Source organism: Pipistrellus hanaki (genome assembly GCF_964339955.1).
Source record: "Pipistrellus hanaki genome assembly, chromosome: 9".
Taxonomy (NCBI): domain Eukaryota; kingdom Metazoa; phylum Chordata; class Mammalia; order Chiroptera; family Vespertilionidae; genus Pipistrellus; species Pipistrellus hanaki.
In genome coordinates, this window is record NC_140511.1 from 63,335,755 (window position 1) to 63,351,900 (window position 16,146).

Sequence of the window (16,146 nt, forward strand, 5' to 3'; positions counted from 1 at the left end):
ACCTTTCAGTCCCCAAGCCAACGCTCTATCCATTGAGCCAAACCGGTTTTGGCAATGTTCTGAAGTCTTTATAGCCTGCACTCTGCTTTACAAAAGTTCCATTAGGGGGAGTTGACAACTCTTCAGAGTACCTAGAGAATAAATTCTTCCTTGTAATTAAATCAGATTTAAACAAGAAAGATCTGTTTTCTTGGGGTATACTCCTATAAGTGGGATTACTGGGTCAAATGGAAGCTCCACTTTCAATTTTTTGAGGAAACACCATACTGTTTTCCAGAGTGGCTGTACCAGTCTGCATTCCACATCCTCTCCAACACTTGTCATTTGTTGATTTGTTGATGATAGCCATTCTGACAGGTTTGCAACAACATGGATGGACCTGGGAGAGCGTTATGCTAAGCAAAATAACCCAGTCAGAGAAAGATAAATATCACATGATCTCACTCATTTGTTTAATATATTGAACAACATAAACTGATGCACAAAATAGAATCAGAGTCATAGAAGCATCGAACAGATTGTCCAACCTATGAGGGAAGGCGGGAGTGAGGGGTTAAGAGATCAACCAAAGGACTTATATGCATGCATATGAGTATAACCTATAGACTCAGACCAGGGAGTGTGTGTATTTGAGGGCATGTGCTGGTGGAGGCGGGGAGGCGGCTGGAGAGAGTTCAATGGGGGGGGGGGGGGGGGGGGGGAAGAAGACTATGTAATACTTAAGCAATAAAGAATTAATCAAAATTTTAAAAAAGAAATATCAGTTGGCCTAAGAATGTTGGCAATAAAAGAAGTGATTAAACAAAAATAAATAATAAGAAAAAGCTTTCCACTTGAACCTACAAAAATACATGCAGAGAAATGTATTGAATATTGTAAAGAAGAAAAATCCACTTTTGTATTGTATTTTATTTTGCACAAAATCAGTGGGCTTTGTAGCAACTGTATTATACAGAGATATCATTAGGACCCACATTAGGTCTGGGGATCAGGAAAATTCTCACATTTCCAAGGTTTTTAAAAACTACTCTCAGCTTGCTCTGTAACAATTGCAAGACTTCTTCTATCCTGAACCTGAAAAAAAAATTGGTCTCTTAAAATCATGTTTCTTAAAGTAATACATGTAATAAATAGTTTTTTAAAAAAATACAAGCAATCTTGATGTCTATAAAATAAAATGTTAAAGTTGTCCTCTTTCTGTTTGATCTCTACCACAAATCACTTCTTAATTCCTATTGGACTACTCATAACTTTTAGTCTACTTCCAGACTTTTATAATAAAAAATATTCATGATTTTCCCAAACATGAACAGTTGCCAGCATCTCAAAGGTCACTGTGTCTAAAACTTCCCAATTGGTACCTAATCCTTCTCTCCAAAAATAGCTGTCATTTTGACTTTAAGATAATTATGCCTTTCTTTTCTTTCTAGTTTTACCAGTTAACTTGCATCCATCCCTAAAAATTATAGTTTAGTTTTGCCTGGCTTAAAATTTCATATGAATGGAATCATAAAGTATGCATTCTTTTGAGTCTGCCTTCCTGTACTCAACATTATGAGATTCATCCATGCTGTTAAATGTAAGTGTAGTTCATTTTAACTACTATGTAGAATTTCATTAGAGTAATATACCTCAATATATTCACCATGCATCCAGTTGCATTTTTTCACCCTAGAGCTATTATGAACAATGCTAATATATATGTATATTTATTTCCTGGAAGAATATCTTGGTAATATGGGCACAGATTTCTGTTGAGTATATATGAAGGACTGAAATTACTAGTAGGGTTGTACATCTTAACTTTTAGTAAATAATACCCAAAAGTTGTTGCCATAATTTACAATCCAACTGGGAGAGTATATAAGATTTATTTTATCTAGTCATTACCATCACTTATAATTATATTTTGAAATTTAGTAATTCTCTTAGGTATTTATTTTATTTTTTAAAATATATTTTTATTGATTTCAGAGGGAAAGGGAGATAGAAAGATAGAAACATCAATGAATTTATTTTTCACATTATCTTTTTATTTATGATGTCTAGTGTCAATAATAAGCATTGCCTATAAGACAATATTGATGCAGGTGCTTATAGACAGATAATTTATCTTGTAAACAGATGGAATAAACTTATAGGATCAATAAACAGTACCATAAATGTATTTTCTCTTCTTTATGATTTATTTAATAACATTTTCTTTTCTCTAACTTACTTTATTGTAAAGATACAGAATATATATATATATATATATATATATATATATATATATAATATACAAAATATGTATCAACTGACTTTATGTTATTGGTAAGGCTTCTGATCAACAGTAGACTATTGTTAGTTAAGTTTTTGGGGAGTCAGAAGTTACACACAGATTTTCAACTGCATGGTAGTAATGGGGGTCAGTGCCTCTAACCCCTGTGTTGTTCAATGGTCACCTGTACACCTCTAGAAATAAACTCCCTACTGAAATACTAGTCTTATATGCAAAGATGTATGTGCCAGTCTGTTCACTACATCATTGTTTTATAATTCTAAAAATTAGAAAATAGCTAAATATGCAGCAATAAAGGAATGTTAAAATAAATTCTAAGGAAAAGTGTGACACCATTAAAAGGCATTATTTAAATACATTTTATAATGTAAAGATTTTTATGACAGATGAATAATATGCATGTGACCAAACAATATCAGTATGATCTCATAGTAACAAAGAAAACTGTGTGTGTTTGTGTCTGTATCTTTTTGTGTAGGTCTGCATGTGTGATTATGATGATTATATTAAGAGGACAATAACATTTTTTTAATCCTTACTTAAGGATATGTTTATTGACGAGAGAGAGAGAGAGAAAGAGAGAAATATTGATTTGTTGCCCTCCATCTGTGCCTCACTAGAGATTGAGCCCACAACCTAGGTATATACCCTGATCGGGAATCAAAACCATACCTTTTGGTGTATAGGAGTACGATCCAACCAACTGAGCCATGCTGGCCAGTGCAAGAGGATAGTACCTTTTTTTTTTTTTTTTTTACTTTTTAATTTACAGTTTTATTATTCCTTCCTTTTATAATTTTATAAAATTAAAATAAAATTTAAAAGTAAAGGAAATATTACATATCCCATTTTTATTCATTTCAAACATATTGTATCAGCACACTTCTCCTAAAGGATGGGCTTATTAAAATCAACATTTCTTGATATGCCGGAGAATAGATAAACACTTACCAAATCAATACAGCCGTAGATCGAGTATGTAAGTGCAATAGCAAACTGCAAAGAGTAGGAGACCAGTAAAATACCTGAAAGAAACCTCCCAAGTTTCTGAAACCAGAATAGGGAGAAACCTTGCATTATTATTTTTAATAAGAACAACTGTGTTCAAGGAAGAAGCTCATAGTATGAGAGGAAAATAGGAAGAATAAATAAGTCTCTCTCACCATTTGACATCCCTAAGCACTTCTACTCCTTTACCTGCTGCTCTGCTCTTCCTAACTTTCATTCCCACAATTCCTTGCCTACAGCTTCTAATTTTGGTCCTTATTGCTCCCCATTCTTGTTGCACTTCTTCTAACTCTTTATTTTTATCATTCTCTGCACTATAGAGTCCCTGGAAGCTCACTATCCAAACTCTCCCCAAATCCAATGAAAGATGGCTACTAAGAGATTTTATCAAACAGTCCTCAGTTATTAAAACAGCTATTATTAACTGCAAACTTACTTAAATGTATGTGTGTGGTTATAAAAATCACATAGAAATTGTTGTCATATATGCAAGGATGAGTAAATTAAGAGTTCAACGAACACTATTTCATTGGGAAGTATAAGGGAACTGTGGTTGCTGGGATAGATAAAGCAGACCCTTTCTATTGCTATCTGACAAATAATTTCAACTACATATCAGGATGGATGATATTGGCACTAATCCTGAAAAAAATTGTACTTTTTGTACTGGCTGTGGGAAGATAAAAATGATATTTAGACCTAGAAAGAATAACACCATAATTCTTTCCTTTAATTCCTTCTCTTCTTTTCTGTTGAGTTTATTTAATAACTTTTATATGAAATAAACTATGAGATAGTAGAATTAGATGGCAAGAATGAAGTGAAAAAATATTCCTATTTCATCAAGGTTATATTCAAGTAGAAAAGACAGAAAGAAAATATAAGGTATCAGCCCTGACTGGTTAGGCTCAGTGGATAAAGTGTTAGTCTGTGGAATGAAGGGCCCCAGGTTTAACTCCAGTGTAGGGCATGTACCTTGGTTGCAGGCTCATCCCCTGTTGGGAGGTGTGCAGGAGGCAGCTGATCAGTGTTTCTCTCTCATTGATGTTTCTAACTCTCTATCCCTCTCCCTTCCTCTCAGAAAAAAAAAAAAAAAAAAATATATATATATATATATATATATATATATATATGTATATATTAAAAGAAAATATAAGGTAACCTATGATAAAGTTAAATATGTCAATATGAATAAAGACTTGCTGAATAATTATAAGGGACAGGAGGTGAACCCTAAGCCATGCATATCTGGGAGTTTCATAAAATGCCAGGACCTTTGAAATAAGAAGGACTGAGAAAAGTGAAGTTGGGAAGCAACAATCTAGGTAGCTTTAATTTACTTGCTTCTTTGTAACCTTTCTTGTTCCAGAAAGAATTTAGTAACGTAAACTAAAACTGTGACTAAATAATTAAGAAGTGAAGACAACACAGAACCAACCATAAAGCTAAAATACATATCACAAGACCGATGGTTTGATAATGTGAGAAAAAAACAAAACTAAAAAAAAACTAAATGTAAGACTGAACATAACATGTTGAGAAAATTATAAAATAAATCTAACTCAGATATAGTGTTCACTCATGTCTGACATTGCCAGCAAGCTAAAGAAAAGACTTAGAGGGGTTGAAATGACAAGATAAAGAATTCTGATTTAATTTTGCTGGCAGAAACATAATTGTAATATTTGAGCTGGAAAATACTTGTGACCCCTTATCCAGCCAGATTGTAAAAAGTCATTTTGCCCACATTTCTTAATTTACTAGTATATGTTAGTGTTATTCTCAAACTCCTTCCCTGAAAGTGGCAAGATGTTGGCCAGAGAAGTTCCAGCAGGAAAAAAAAACACAGTGACTGAGTGCTCCACACATTTTTGAAGCTTCTGAATCACCCCTTTTTCACTTAAGTCATTTTGGGTTACATCCAAGAGAGTCCTGATTAGTAAAAAATTAAGTAAGTAACAGATGATATTTGGTGATTGGGAAGACAGTAGCTAGAAAATGGTGAAGGGTTACAGAAAAGTTTTGAATCTAAGAGATTAAAATAAGGTAGTTTTGTAGTACAGTATTTTTGAGGAGGTAAATATTTTTCATTTTATATCTGTTGAGTTTGAGAGAATGAATCTGGAAGCATATCCTAGTAGAAAAATCAAACTGGCCATGAGGACAACAGGACTAGAGTTTTGGAGACAAAGTAGTTAGCTAATAGGTTGTGTTAGGATTTTCTTTCTCCTTTTACACATAAACAAACTAAGGAACAAAAAAAGTTAAGAAACTAGTCCAAGGGGTCATCCACAGTGAGTACTGAGAATGGTGTTTGAATAAAGGCAGTCTGGTTCTGGATTAAACTATTTACCATTTTTCTATATGTGGAGTATATCTCAAGGCATGCACTTTGGGGGCTGGCTGAACCTACTGTGAACACTGATGACTTGATGAGTGTATGGATTTAGCCAAAACACTTGCTTATGTTAGAAAGATTGGCACATGGAAAATCTTGTAAATCTTTGGCTACTTTAGGTATATAATACTATAATGCTGTTAAGAAAAGACAGCAGGTTAGAAATATAGGTCTAACATACAAGTTCATTTTATCTAACTATTCAGCAAATAAAGCTGAAACATGTTTTTGAGAGATTGTAAAACAGATCATTAATACTGAGCTCAGGAGAGATAAATACAATTGCAACGGTTTGTAGCAGTGTTTGCAAATGGTAGGTCTTAGCAATTGTGGTCTTAAACTGATTATTCCAAGCTTATGAAAAGGAGTGGTAAGCTAAAATAACTTGAAATAACTCTACATTTAATCCCCCTTTCCCTATCTTTGGTACCAAAATCAGATTTGAAGATTTCTAGATTGCATTTTCAGGGCAAGTAAAGAATTTTCTTACAATTTATAGGAAAAAAATCTGATGCATGCTTATTTAAATCACTCATTACACACAATCTATTTTGGGGTATTAATGCATTTTCTCTCATGATCTCACTGTTGTCTAGGCTTCTTTCTGTTCTCCATGCTAGGATTCCTTCCACTGATGGTCCTATGGAGTGGGGGTGTCCGGGAGGAATAGAAAGTTTATTTCTTACCCAAAATGACTCTTCTATTCATTAGAATTATATTTGGATTAAAACTTTCAAAGTATTGCCCTAGCTGGTTTGGCTCAGTGGATAGAGTGCTGGTCTGAGAACTGAAGGGTTCCAGGTTTGATTCCAGTCAATGGTATGTACCTTGGTTGCAGACACCTTCCTGGCCTGGGCTCTGGCTGGAGTTCATGCAGGAGGCAACCAATCAATGTGCTTCTCTCATGGATTGAGATATTTCTGTATTTTCCTCTCTCTAAAAATCAATGGAAAAAATTTCCTCAGGTGAGATTAAAAATAAATAAATTTTTAAAAATACCATTCAAATTGTTATTTGTTGTGCTCTTTTGTTCAATAATAAAGGGGAGCTCCACTCCCATCTGTTATAATTTTAAATGGAAGATTTTTATAAATATTGCAACACTAATAATCTGTGACTCTGCATTTAAAGCCAACACAATTGGAATAAAATCTATTGTGATATCAGTAAAGATACACTTATTTAGTATTTAAGGACTTAGAGCAAAATTCATGTGAAATACAAAAATAGGCTATGCACAAAATGAAATTACTAGGTGTCTACAATTCCAACTATATGCATCAATAGCAGAATTCTTTTGTTGATTTTGGGAATGGTTTTAAAGTCCAGGATTATCTTTTCTTCCTTTAAGGGAATCATCAGTGATCCAATGCCTAATAGTAGATATACCTACTATTGAGACCTTCAAATTATTTACTTGCTTTATTTTAATTGGGCATGCCAAGATCTCAAATATTCCAGTAGTATTTACCCTCCCCCCCCAAAAAAAAATCATATTACAATTATTTTTGAGTTGGAACTTTCAATCAAGAGCGAACTTCACCCTAGCTTGGTGGATAGAATGTGAGCCTGTGGACTGAAGGGTCCCAGGTTCAATTCCGGTCAAGGGCATATGCCTGGGTTGTGGGCTTAATCCCCAGTGGAGGGTATGTAGGAGGCAGCCAATCAATGATTCTCTCTCATCATTGATGTTTCTATCTCTCCCTCTTTCTTCCTCTCTGAAATCATTAAAAATATATTTAAAAAGAGCTTACAATGAATCAGAGAATTTTGTGAGGACAAAGGAAAACCTTACTTTACCTCCTAAGGCTTCAAAATCTCTGAAAAGAATAATTTCGAAATTAAGATGCTTCTATAGAATTGGTGACTTACTGCTTGTCCAAAATTCCTATATGACACAGAATGAAAACTAGACAACTCCACTGATGTTAAAATTACTGCAACAATTACAGTAATTATGCAGGTGATGTTCAAGATCAAAGCGATTATAATCTGAAAAGAAGATATAGGGAAATTTTATTATAATCAGAACAAACACTTTGGTTAGACAGAGTGCTGAAAAAAATCATCTAGTTAAGACTTTTATCTAGTTTCTAAAGCTTTAGAAGTGTTGGTATTCTTGCCATTAGAGTGAAATATTTTTCTGGCTGACATAAAACCCAGTTAATCTGGAAAAACACTAAAATATGATCATTCCAATAAGCATAAATATTTCATTTAATGCTAAACAATATTGTATTTTATAATCTTCTGAGTTAGTTGGAAGAAAGCCTTATAAGATATGATTTGAACAAAAGCAGTTCCACTGTAAAAAGGAAAGAAAAAAAAAGGAAAATATGGAAAAGAACTGCTTGTAGAAATAAGCCAAATAGGAATCAATGATTTTTAATGCTGGGTTTTAATTTTCTAGGAAAAATCCATAAATACCTTTGAATATCTGTACAATAATATACAGTTTTTTGTCTATACAGAGATAAGATGACTTAATTTCTAAGATATTGTTTAGAATTTTCTCCTTCCAATATCTTTCTACCTATACCATAGATGAGTCTTTATTCTAAAGATATCTTCTATTTTGCTACAAGATACAATCCTATTCCCAAACTGGATTAAGAAAATTGAGGTTTTTAGCAGTATTGTCTGTATATAAAGGCATTCGGTCCTATTACATTTTTCTAATAATACAGTTTATGCACTTGAAGAAAAAAAAGGTAGAATACAAATAAAAAACTCTTTGTTTAAATTTGGAAACCTATAATCATGTTTTTAATTAATATAACATGTTTGTGTACATTAAAGTATGTGCTTTTGGATTTTCACTTAATTCCATCATTTATTTTACAGGTAAGGTAGATCCTTCATTGTTTAGACACTATATTTTTTTAAAACCTTTGTGACAAGGATACCCTAAATATTTCAACTTACCAGTTGAGGAGTTGGATGCTTTGCTAATTTTATTAAAACAGCTCCTGACATGATAAACTGGATATAAAAACATTTATTTATAAATATTAATTAATAATGCTCAGCAACTTAAAATGTATTTTTAACAAGTTCTCTTTTAAGTCAATTATGTTTATAATTCTAAGAGTAACAAAATATAAAAAAGGTTTAGTTGAAGGAGTGATGCCATATATAAATTAAAAGGCAATAGTAATAGTAGGGTCACTAATAACAGAAATATACAGGGGACAGTGGGTTGTGCCAAAAATGACTTAAGTGGCCCTGAATCAGGAACCAAACTTGTTTTTATCTGTGTATGCTTTCTAAACTCATTCAATTATTACTTCCAATGCTATTCTTCCTCATTAAATGATGCCACTAATTATAATTACTGTATACATACCCAGATATGAAAAAGTGATCAATGAATCTATCCCAAATTGGGTTTTTTCAAAATATATATCTTAACTAAAACTATGACAGATTAAGGTAACAGCTGCTACTAATATTTTTGTCTTTTTCAAAAAAAGGTTCCTTTCTTTCATACCAAGCCTATTTCCCAGAAGTATAAAGTGATACCATATTTTTTTAAGGTGGCCTGAACAATTCCTTTGAAATAGTCCTTTAATCTTATCTGTTTTGTTTTAGTGACTTTGATGAAAATCCAAGTAAAGGCTAATTTGTGGAAAAATAGTATTCATACTACACACCACATATAGAAAAGCCAAATACTAACTCCTCAAGGAATACTTAAATCTACACACTTAGCACTTCATTCTGTAGCAAAAGCCAAGATTTCCAAGGAGGTACACAGTGAAGATAATAGCTAATTCAGAATATAAAGTGAAAATATACTGTTAATTTTAAACTGGGATGCTCTCTAATTTAAACTACCAAACCATATGTTTTACAAATTACCTTTAAAAATTTATGACCTAAATAAGAAATTTTTCATTGGTTCAAATGGAATATAAATTTTAGATAATTTATTCTAGAAGTTAAATATGCTATTTTTATATGAATGATTGAACACGAGGGACATGTATCATTTATTTGGATTTTGTTTGGAAATTTAGTTTTTCTCCTATTGTTTTCTAGTGCAGTGCTTTGACACTTGTGAGCCAATGTATAAAAGCAGAGTATCTCTTAGACCTAGAGGCCGCTGCTTCAGTAATAGCCTTCTCAAGTAGTGACCATCCTATCTCCAATAGCCTTTATATCATTGGTTGTAACCATTAGGTAAATGGTCTCCTTGCTCCTTATTGCTACGTCCAACCATTCTTTCTCCTTCAGCTTTGAATCAAACATCAAATTCTATGACCAACTATCCCTCCTGGTTAAAGTCATGTGTTGATCCCTTGGCTACTCTTCTCTTTCTAGGTAATTTTAATTCTTGTCTTTAAGTCCCTTTCTAACGTATCTTAATCCTTTGTACTTTTAGTATACACATATATAATTCTTTCTAATACCTGGGCTTAAATTTATGTCCTTCAATCCTTTAACTCCCTCCTATCTCAGTCACTCACTCCCACATCCATTCTCTTGCCCTTGTTTCTGCTAATAAGCATAACATCTTTGAAATCTCAATTTCAAGTATCCTACTCTCACCATCAACTTCTATCTTTTTAGCTCATGCACTGTAGAATTACAATCCTAACAATCCTTTGACCTCCATATAGATCTATAGTCTGAGCCCCTCAACTCTCGGTTACATTTTCCCCTTCACTATCTAGAATTCCATGGTAAACTTTTACAAACACTCATTTATATGCACTCTCAGCTCTTTGCTCCTTTCTTGTTCAATGACAGTTGCATGCTAACATCATAATCCTGATTAAATTCAGTTCTTCTTGGTGTATGCCTGCACCTGTGCAGCCAATCATGGCCTAAGAAAGACAACAATCTTGATCCATCTCACTATAAGCTTAAGTGAATTACTACTGCATGAAAGTCAATCTACTTTTCCATAATGCACATGCTCTCTCTCACTTTTCCTAGATTATTATTTTATGCCCTCTCTCCTCAACCAACCAATCCACTCTTCCTTTGGCACTTTGAGCTCATGATTTTGCTTTCTAATTCAATGAGATATTTTAAGTCATTGGAAGAAAACTTCTATAACCTTCCAACATCCCACCTACTTACTTATCAAAATGCTTTTCCTATCTCTGTTTCTCATTAAACATGGGTAATCTTTTGCTGTAGGCTCTGTAATATGCATTGTAGGATCTTTATCAGCATCTGTGGTCTCTTCCTACTAGATGCATACCCCCAGCTGTAAAAACCAAAATTGTCTGCAGACATTACCAAATGTCCTCTGAGGGGCAAAATCATTTCTAATTGAGAGCTACTGCTAAAGATTAACTGTCCCTGCTCTTAGCCATTTGTGTACTAAAATTCATTATCGCTTCCTTACACAAGTACATGATTCTAATGATCTCTCTTCCCATTTATCTCATAGAAATTTTCTTTTCTGGTTCAGTTCCTTCAATAAAAGACATGATACTTCCAACTTGCTAAAACTAACAAATCCTTTCAAGGTAGTATAGGGAATATCTTGACCCAAATATTCCCTATACTACCTTACATCAAAGTCCTTAAAGGTCTTGTCTGTGTTTACTGTCAATAACTCCTCATCTCCTCTTATTTTTTAAGCCAACTCCAGGCAGATTTTTGCCTCACTATTCTATTGAATCTACTTATCAGGTTTACTAATGGCCTCCATATTGTTAATTCTGAAGGTCAGATAGCCTTTATCTTACTTTATCTTTTCCTATTTCTTTGTTAACTTGGTTTCCAGTATGTCATACTCCAGAAGGCTATGTAGAAACCATAGGAGAGTACAGTTAATGACAAATTTAGAAAATGTGTGAGTATAGATTCATTGTGTGGGAAGCTAAGGTAATGACCCTAAGTAAAAATTAACCATGATAATGGATATTATGGTTAACATTTTTTCTCTTTCACATATCTAATGACAATCAAACCTATGGTTGTCATTGTGTATTTACTTCTTTATCCATATCTCTCATAATAGTGCTGGTAAATTAATAGTGTTCAAACAATATTAGTTGAAAAAAATATTGTTTTTTCCAGTCTTAGATTTTGTTACATAATTCTCCTGAAAACTTCATTTAGAAACTGCTCCCTATCTTCTATTAGTGGCATGCACATTATTTTCTGAATGATTAAATTATATAAATGCATTCTACTCACAAAAATTCCCCATAAAGTACATCCTGCTCTAAACGTTATAGATTCATATATCCCAAAGACTCCTTGAATCTGTCCCATATACAAAACCACTTGGAAATACCACATGAAAACATGAAAGATGCCAAGCAAAATCTGGATAGCCTGTGAGAAGAAAATACTATTAGTTCTGAAGTCATGTAACTTATAACATAATTCCAATAACTGTTAATTATAAGAAACATTCAACACTTTTACAGAAGATAAAAGTAAAATAGCAATTCTGCACTTACCCATGTATTTCTTGGATTGGTTCACCCAAAAAGAAAGCCCTAACTAGGAAATACTGAGGTTAACCAAATAGGAATCAGACATACTTAGGAACAAATTGTCGTATAATAACTCTGGCCATTCCTCCCATAAGAAAGTTGACAATATGACTCTACTACTGGCTTTTTACTCTATCTCCAAGTAATGGCAGGAGAGGAGAATACTGAGGGTACTTGAGAGAAAATGTGGTTCCTAACTTACTTGGATGCAGATAGCCACATATTCAATATTTTCTTGTTAATTAATAGTTAAGTAAGTATGAATCTTATGAAAGTTTAATACATCTTTTCCTTCAAGGCATACTTGGTATGGATTTTCCACTAGTATGCCAGGGTGAGTTACACAGATACAAAGAATATTCAAAGTAGATTTGCTTGTACAATGTATTTCTATTGAATAGGGATGGGTTAGGTTAGGGGAGAACTGCTCCTCAATTTTAATTTGTAAGAATATAATTATAATCTCAGTAAATAACTCCCAGTAAATTTATTTCTGAATTTATATGTTAACTAATATTTCATATTCTGAATCACATTTTTAATTATTCTTTAAATATTTCAGAGGGTATATTATTTTCATTTTATGTAAACTTTAATAGATAGCTATTTAATGTTTAATTTTAATAGTTCCAGCTCTTCGTAAAGCAGGTACTCTATGAAACATATAAATGCAATTGGCTGGTACAAAAATATACATTTTAGAGAAGTATTTTTGGTGGGTTTTTTTTTATAGAAAGACTACTTTTGGGGGTAACAATCTCATTTCATTTTGTAGATTTAGAACTTAATATTTTCTCTGCATCAAATATGGAAGAATGCATTATTTCTAGAAATTCTTTGGATTGTATTGGGATACAATCTTTTACTAGATCACAAAATCCTCAAAGGCCTAGACTTCAGCTGTCTCACTGCTGTTATCAGCCTCTAATATGGTGCCCAGAGCAGGCACCCAGAAATCACCTCTTGTATAAGCACATCAGTATCAAGATCATAAATTTCATGTGACTTTCCAACTGTTAAAAGGAGTGACTAGGTTGAAAAGTAATGTCTCCTTTGATATGACTGACAATTATTCTACACAAAACTATGAAATTATGTCATTATTTTTATTATTATCTATAAATTACATAATTTATTATTTTGCAACCACAGCCCCATTTAGCCAAAGCTTATGCCATACTCTATAAGAAAGCAAGGCTACTATTGTGTGGAAAATGACAAGAAGGGCTTTCTTGTTTTTAAAAATGGTTTTGGCCCTGGCCAGGTAGCTCAGTAGATTAGACCATTATCCTGATATGCCAAGGTTGCAAGTTCAATGTCTGGTCAGGGCACATATAAGCATCAACCAATGGCCGAAACCGGTTTGGCTCAGCGGTAGAGCATCGGTCTGCGGACTGAAAGGTCCTGGCTTCGATTCCGGTCAAGGGCATGTACATTGGTTGTGGGCACATCCCCGGTAGGGGGTGTGCAGGAGGCAGCTGGTCAATGTTTCTCTCTCATCGACGTTTCTAGCTCTCTATCTCTCTCCCTTCCTCTCTGTAAAAAATCAATAAAATATATTTTTTTTTAAAAAGAATCAACCATGAATGCATATATATGTGGAACAATAAACGGATGTTCCTCTCTCTTCTCCATTCTCTTTTTAAAATCAATACATTTTTTTTAAAAAATGCTTCTTAACCTAAAAGCCAAAGAATGGGTCACAGGAAGACATAGTCCTCCCCAAGAAACAAAAATGAGTGTGAAGGATCATGGCATGTACATGCATCTGAGAAGATACAGAGCTTTCTTCCTGTGTCTAAAGGATCTATGACTCCAAAGAGGTTAAGAACCAGTCAGTTAGGAAACCTAGACAGTGGCTCTACACAGTAGTCAAATTCAAAGGCTAAGTTCATGTCCAGTAGAAAATCTTTTCCCCTTTCAGTTGTGAAAGAGCATGATCTTCATAATTCTTTGGTGTTTTTATTAAGGAAGCTAGATAAACCCTATGTTTATAGCTAAAGAGACAGATTAATAATCATCCTACTGCATTGCTATTAATTCAGTAATTAAAAAGGATCAGCAATAGATCTCTCTCACAGTTAAAAAAGTACACACACATTCTTTCTTTTATTATTCCTGTTTTGTATTGTATCTATTACTCTGTATATATTAATTTAGTCAGTATAATTATACCTAATAAATACTTGTTAATGAAGGGGCATGGGATCATTCAAAATTTGTAGAACACAGCATCAAACAAACAATTTTCACCCTTTTGACTTAACCAAATTTGGCCCTTTCCAGATCCAAAAGTATTCCCTATAAATTGAGGAAGTACATGATCTCAAATTTAGTCAAAGTGAAGTTGTACTTACCCCTAACACAAGTGTATTTGTTGAAGAGAGTTTTGAAGACACAAATTGAGCCATATTAACAGCATTTCTTCTGGATGATTGTGTCTCTAATCTTTGGTGATATCTTTATTTGCACACTTCTACAAAAAAATACAAAATGCACATACATATTTTGCTCAAAAAAAAATGCTTCAGTTTGATTCTTTCTTTATTGTTTTGCAACTACCACTGCCCAAACTCAGAAGCAATAGCTTTTCTTTCTATGCCTTCATTTTATCAGCATCCACTTGGATCTACCTGTTCTGAATAAGTCTCCATAACTGAAAGCCTCTATGTGACTTAAAATATTTTCTGTGAGTAGTAAACAGTGTCTCTGATGATAAAGTAGAAAGAACTAGGAAACGGTGTTAGAACATTTTCAGTAAAGCTTTTAACAACAAAGCTTTTAGCACACTAATCAACTGAGCTACCTGGCCAAGGTCAAGACCATTTTTCCTGACACATACCCCTACCCTCCACCTATGTTCCTGCATTTCTCGCTGGTATTTAGATCTTCTTTACATTAAAATAAAAACCTGGCTAACAATTGCATCCCTTTAAGAGATTTTTATCCTCTTGTGGATCAGAAATTATACTGTTCTACATTTTCTAACATGTTATATTATGTCAATAGCATGAGTGATGCCACTTAGCCAGGTGATAATCTGGTGGATGATCTTAAAACTTGAACTTTTGTCCTTTCAAAGAGGAGGGAATTTGACTAAATGACCTTACATCCCCTGGACTCTTAAAAACTCATGGCTTGGTTATTTTAATGAGTCTTAAGTTTCTAAAACTGGTTTTCTGATGTTTCTTAATTCTATAAAGAATAGAGACAAAAAGAAAAACTAGGCGAGGACACAACACCTACTGATAGAGAACAGAGAAAACAGTATGTTATAGATTTTACATGGAACGAGTAATGAGAGAAAGCCATATCTAGATTTCTATTTATTTCACTTTTTAGGTAAAAGGGACATAATAAGCCCTTTCTTTTGTATTACAGAATCTCTACCAGGCCCCCACCAAAACTACCCAAAATGAGGTGTTTGTTAAAATACTAAGAAAAAGAAGGGTGTGTGTGTGTGTGTGTGTGTGTAAAACCCTCAGCTTAACATGATCTCATTCATTTGTGGAATATAATGAACAACATAAACGGATGAGCAAAAATAGATCCAGAGACATAAAAGTATCTAACAGGCTGTCAAACCTCAGAGGGAAGGCAGCGGAGGGTGAGGAGTGGTGATAAGAGATTAACCAAAGGACTTGTATGCATGCATATGGGCATGACCAATGGACCTAGACAATAGGGAGTGGGTGCAAGTGCTGGGATGGGGGCGGAGCGAGTGGTGAACGGTCAGGCGTGGGTGGAAGGAGATATATGTAAAACTTTCAACAATAAAGATTTAAAAAAAACAAACAAACCCTCAGCTTCATTGATGAAAGGAGGAAACTAAGAAAAACTACAAGATATTCCTGGAATAAATGATGGTTAGAACAACAACCAAAAATACAAGATATTCCTGGAATAAATGATGGTTAGAGCAGCAACCAAAAACATCACATAGGTTACTGTACAACCCAGTTAAGAATCCCATTTTGTATCAATGAAATTAATCA

At 33.6% G+C, this 16,146-nt stretch overlaps 1 protein-coding gene across 1 annotated transcript; it reads right to left on the reverse strand.

The window, feature by feature from the left end:
- Window positions 1-3,025: 3,025 nt before the first annotated feature.
- On the reverse strand, window positions 3,026-14,562 carry MS4A13 (membrane spanning 4-domains A13; the record flags this gene model as incomplete). Its single annotated transcript, XM_084895680.1, has 5 exons — window positions 3,026-3,328; window positions 7,560-7,679; window positions 8,613-8,669; window positions 11,847-11,987; window positions 14,509-14,562. 5 exons carry the CDS (start codon window positions 14,560-14,562, stop codon window positions 3,170-3,172), a joined length of 531 nt encoding a protein of 176 aa, XP_084751806.1. The 3' UTR covers window positions 3,026-3,169.
- Window positions 14,563-16,146: the final 1,584 nt, after the last annotated feature.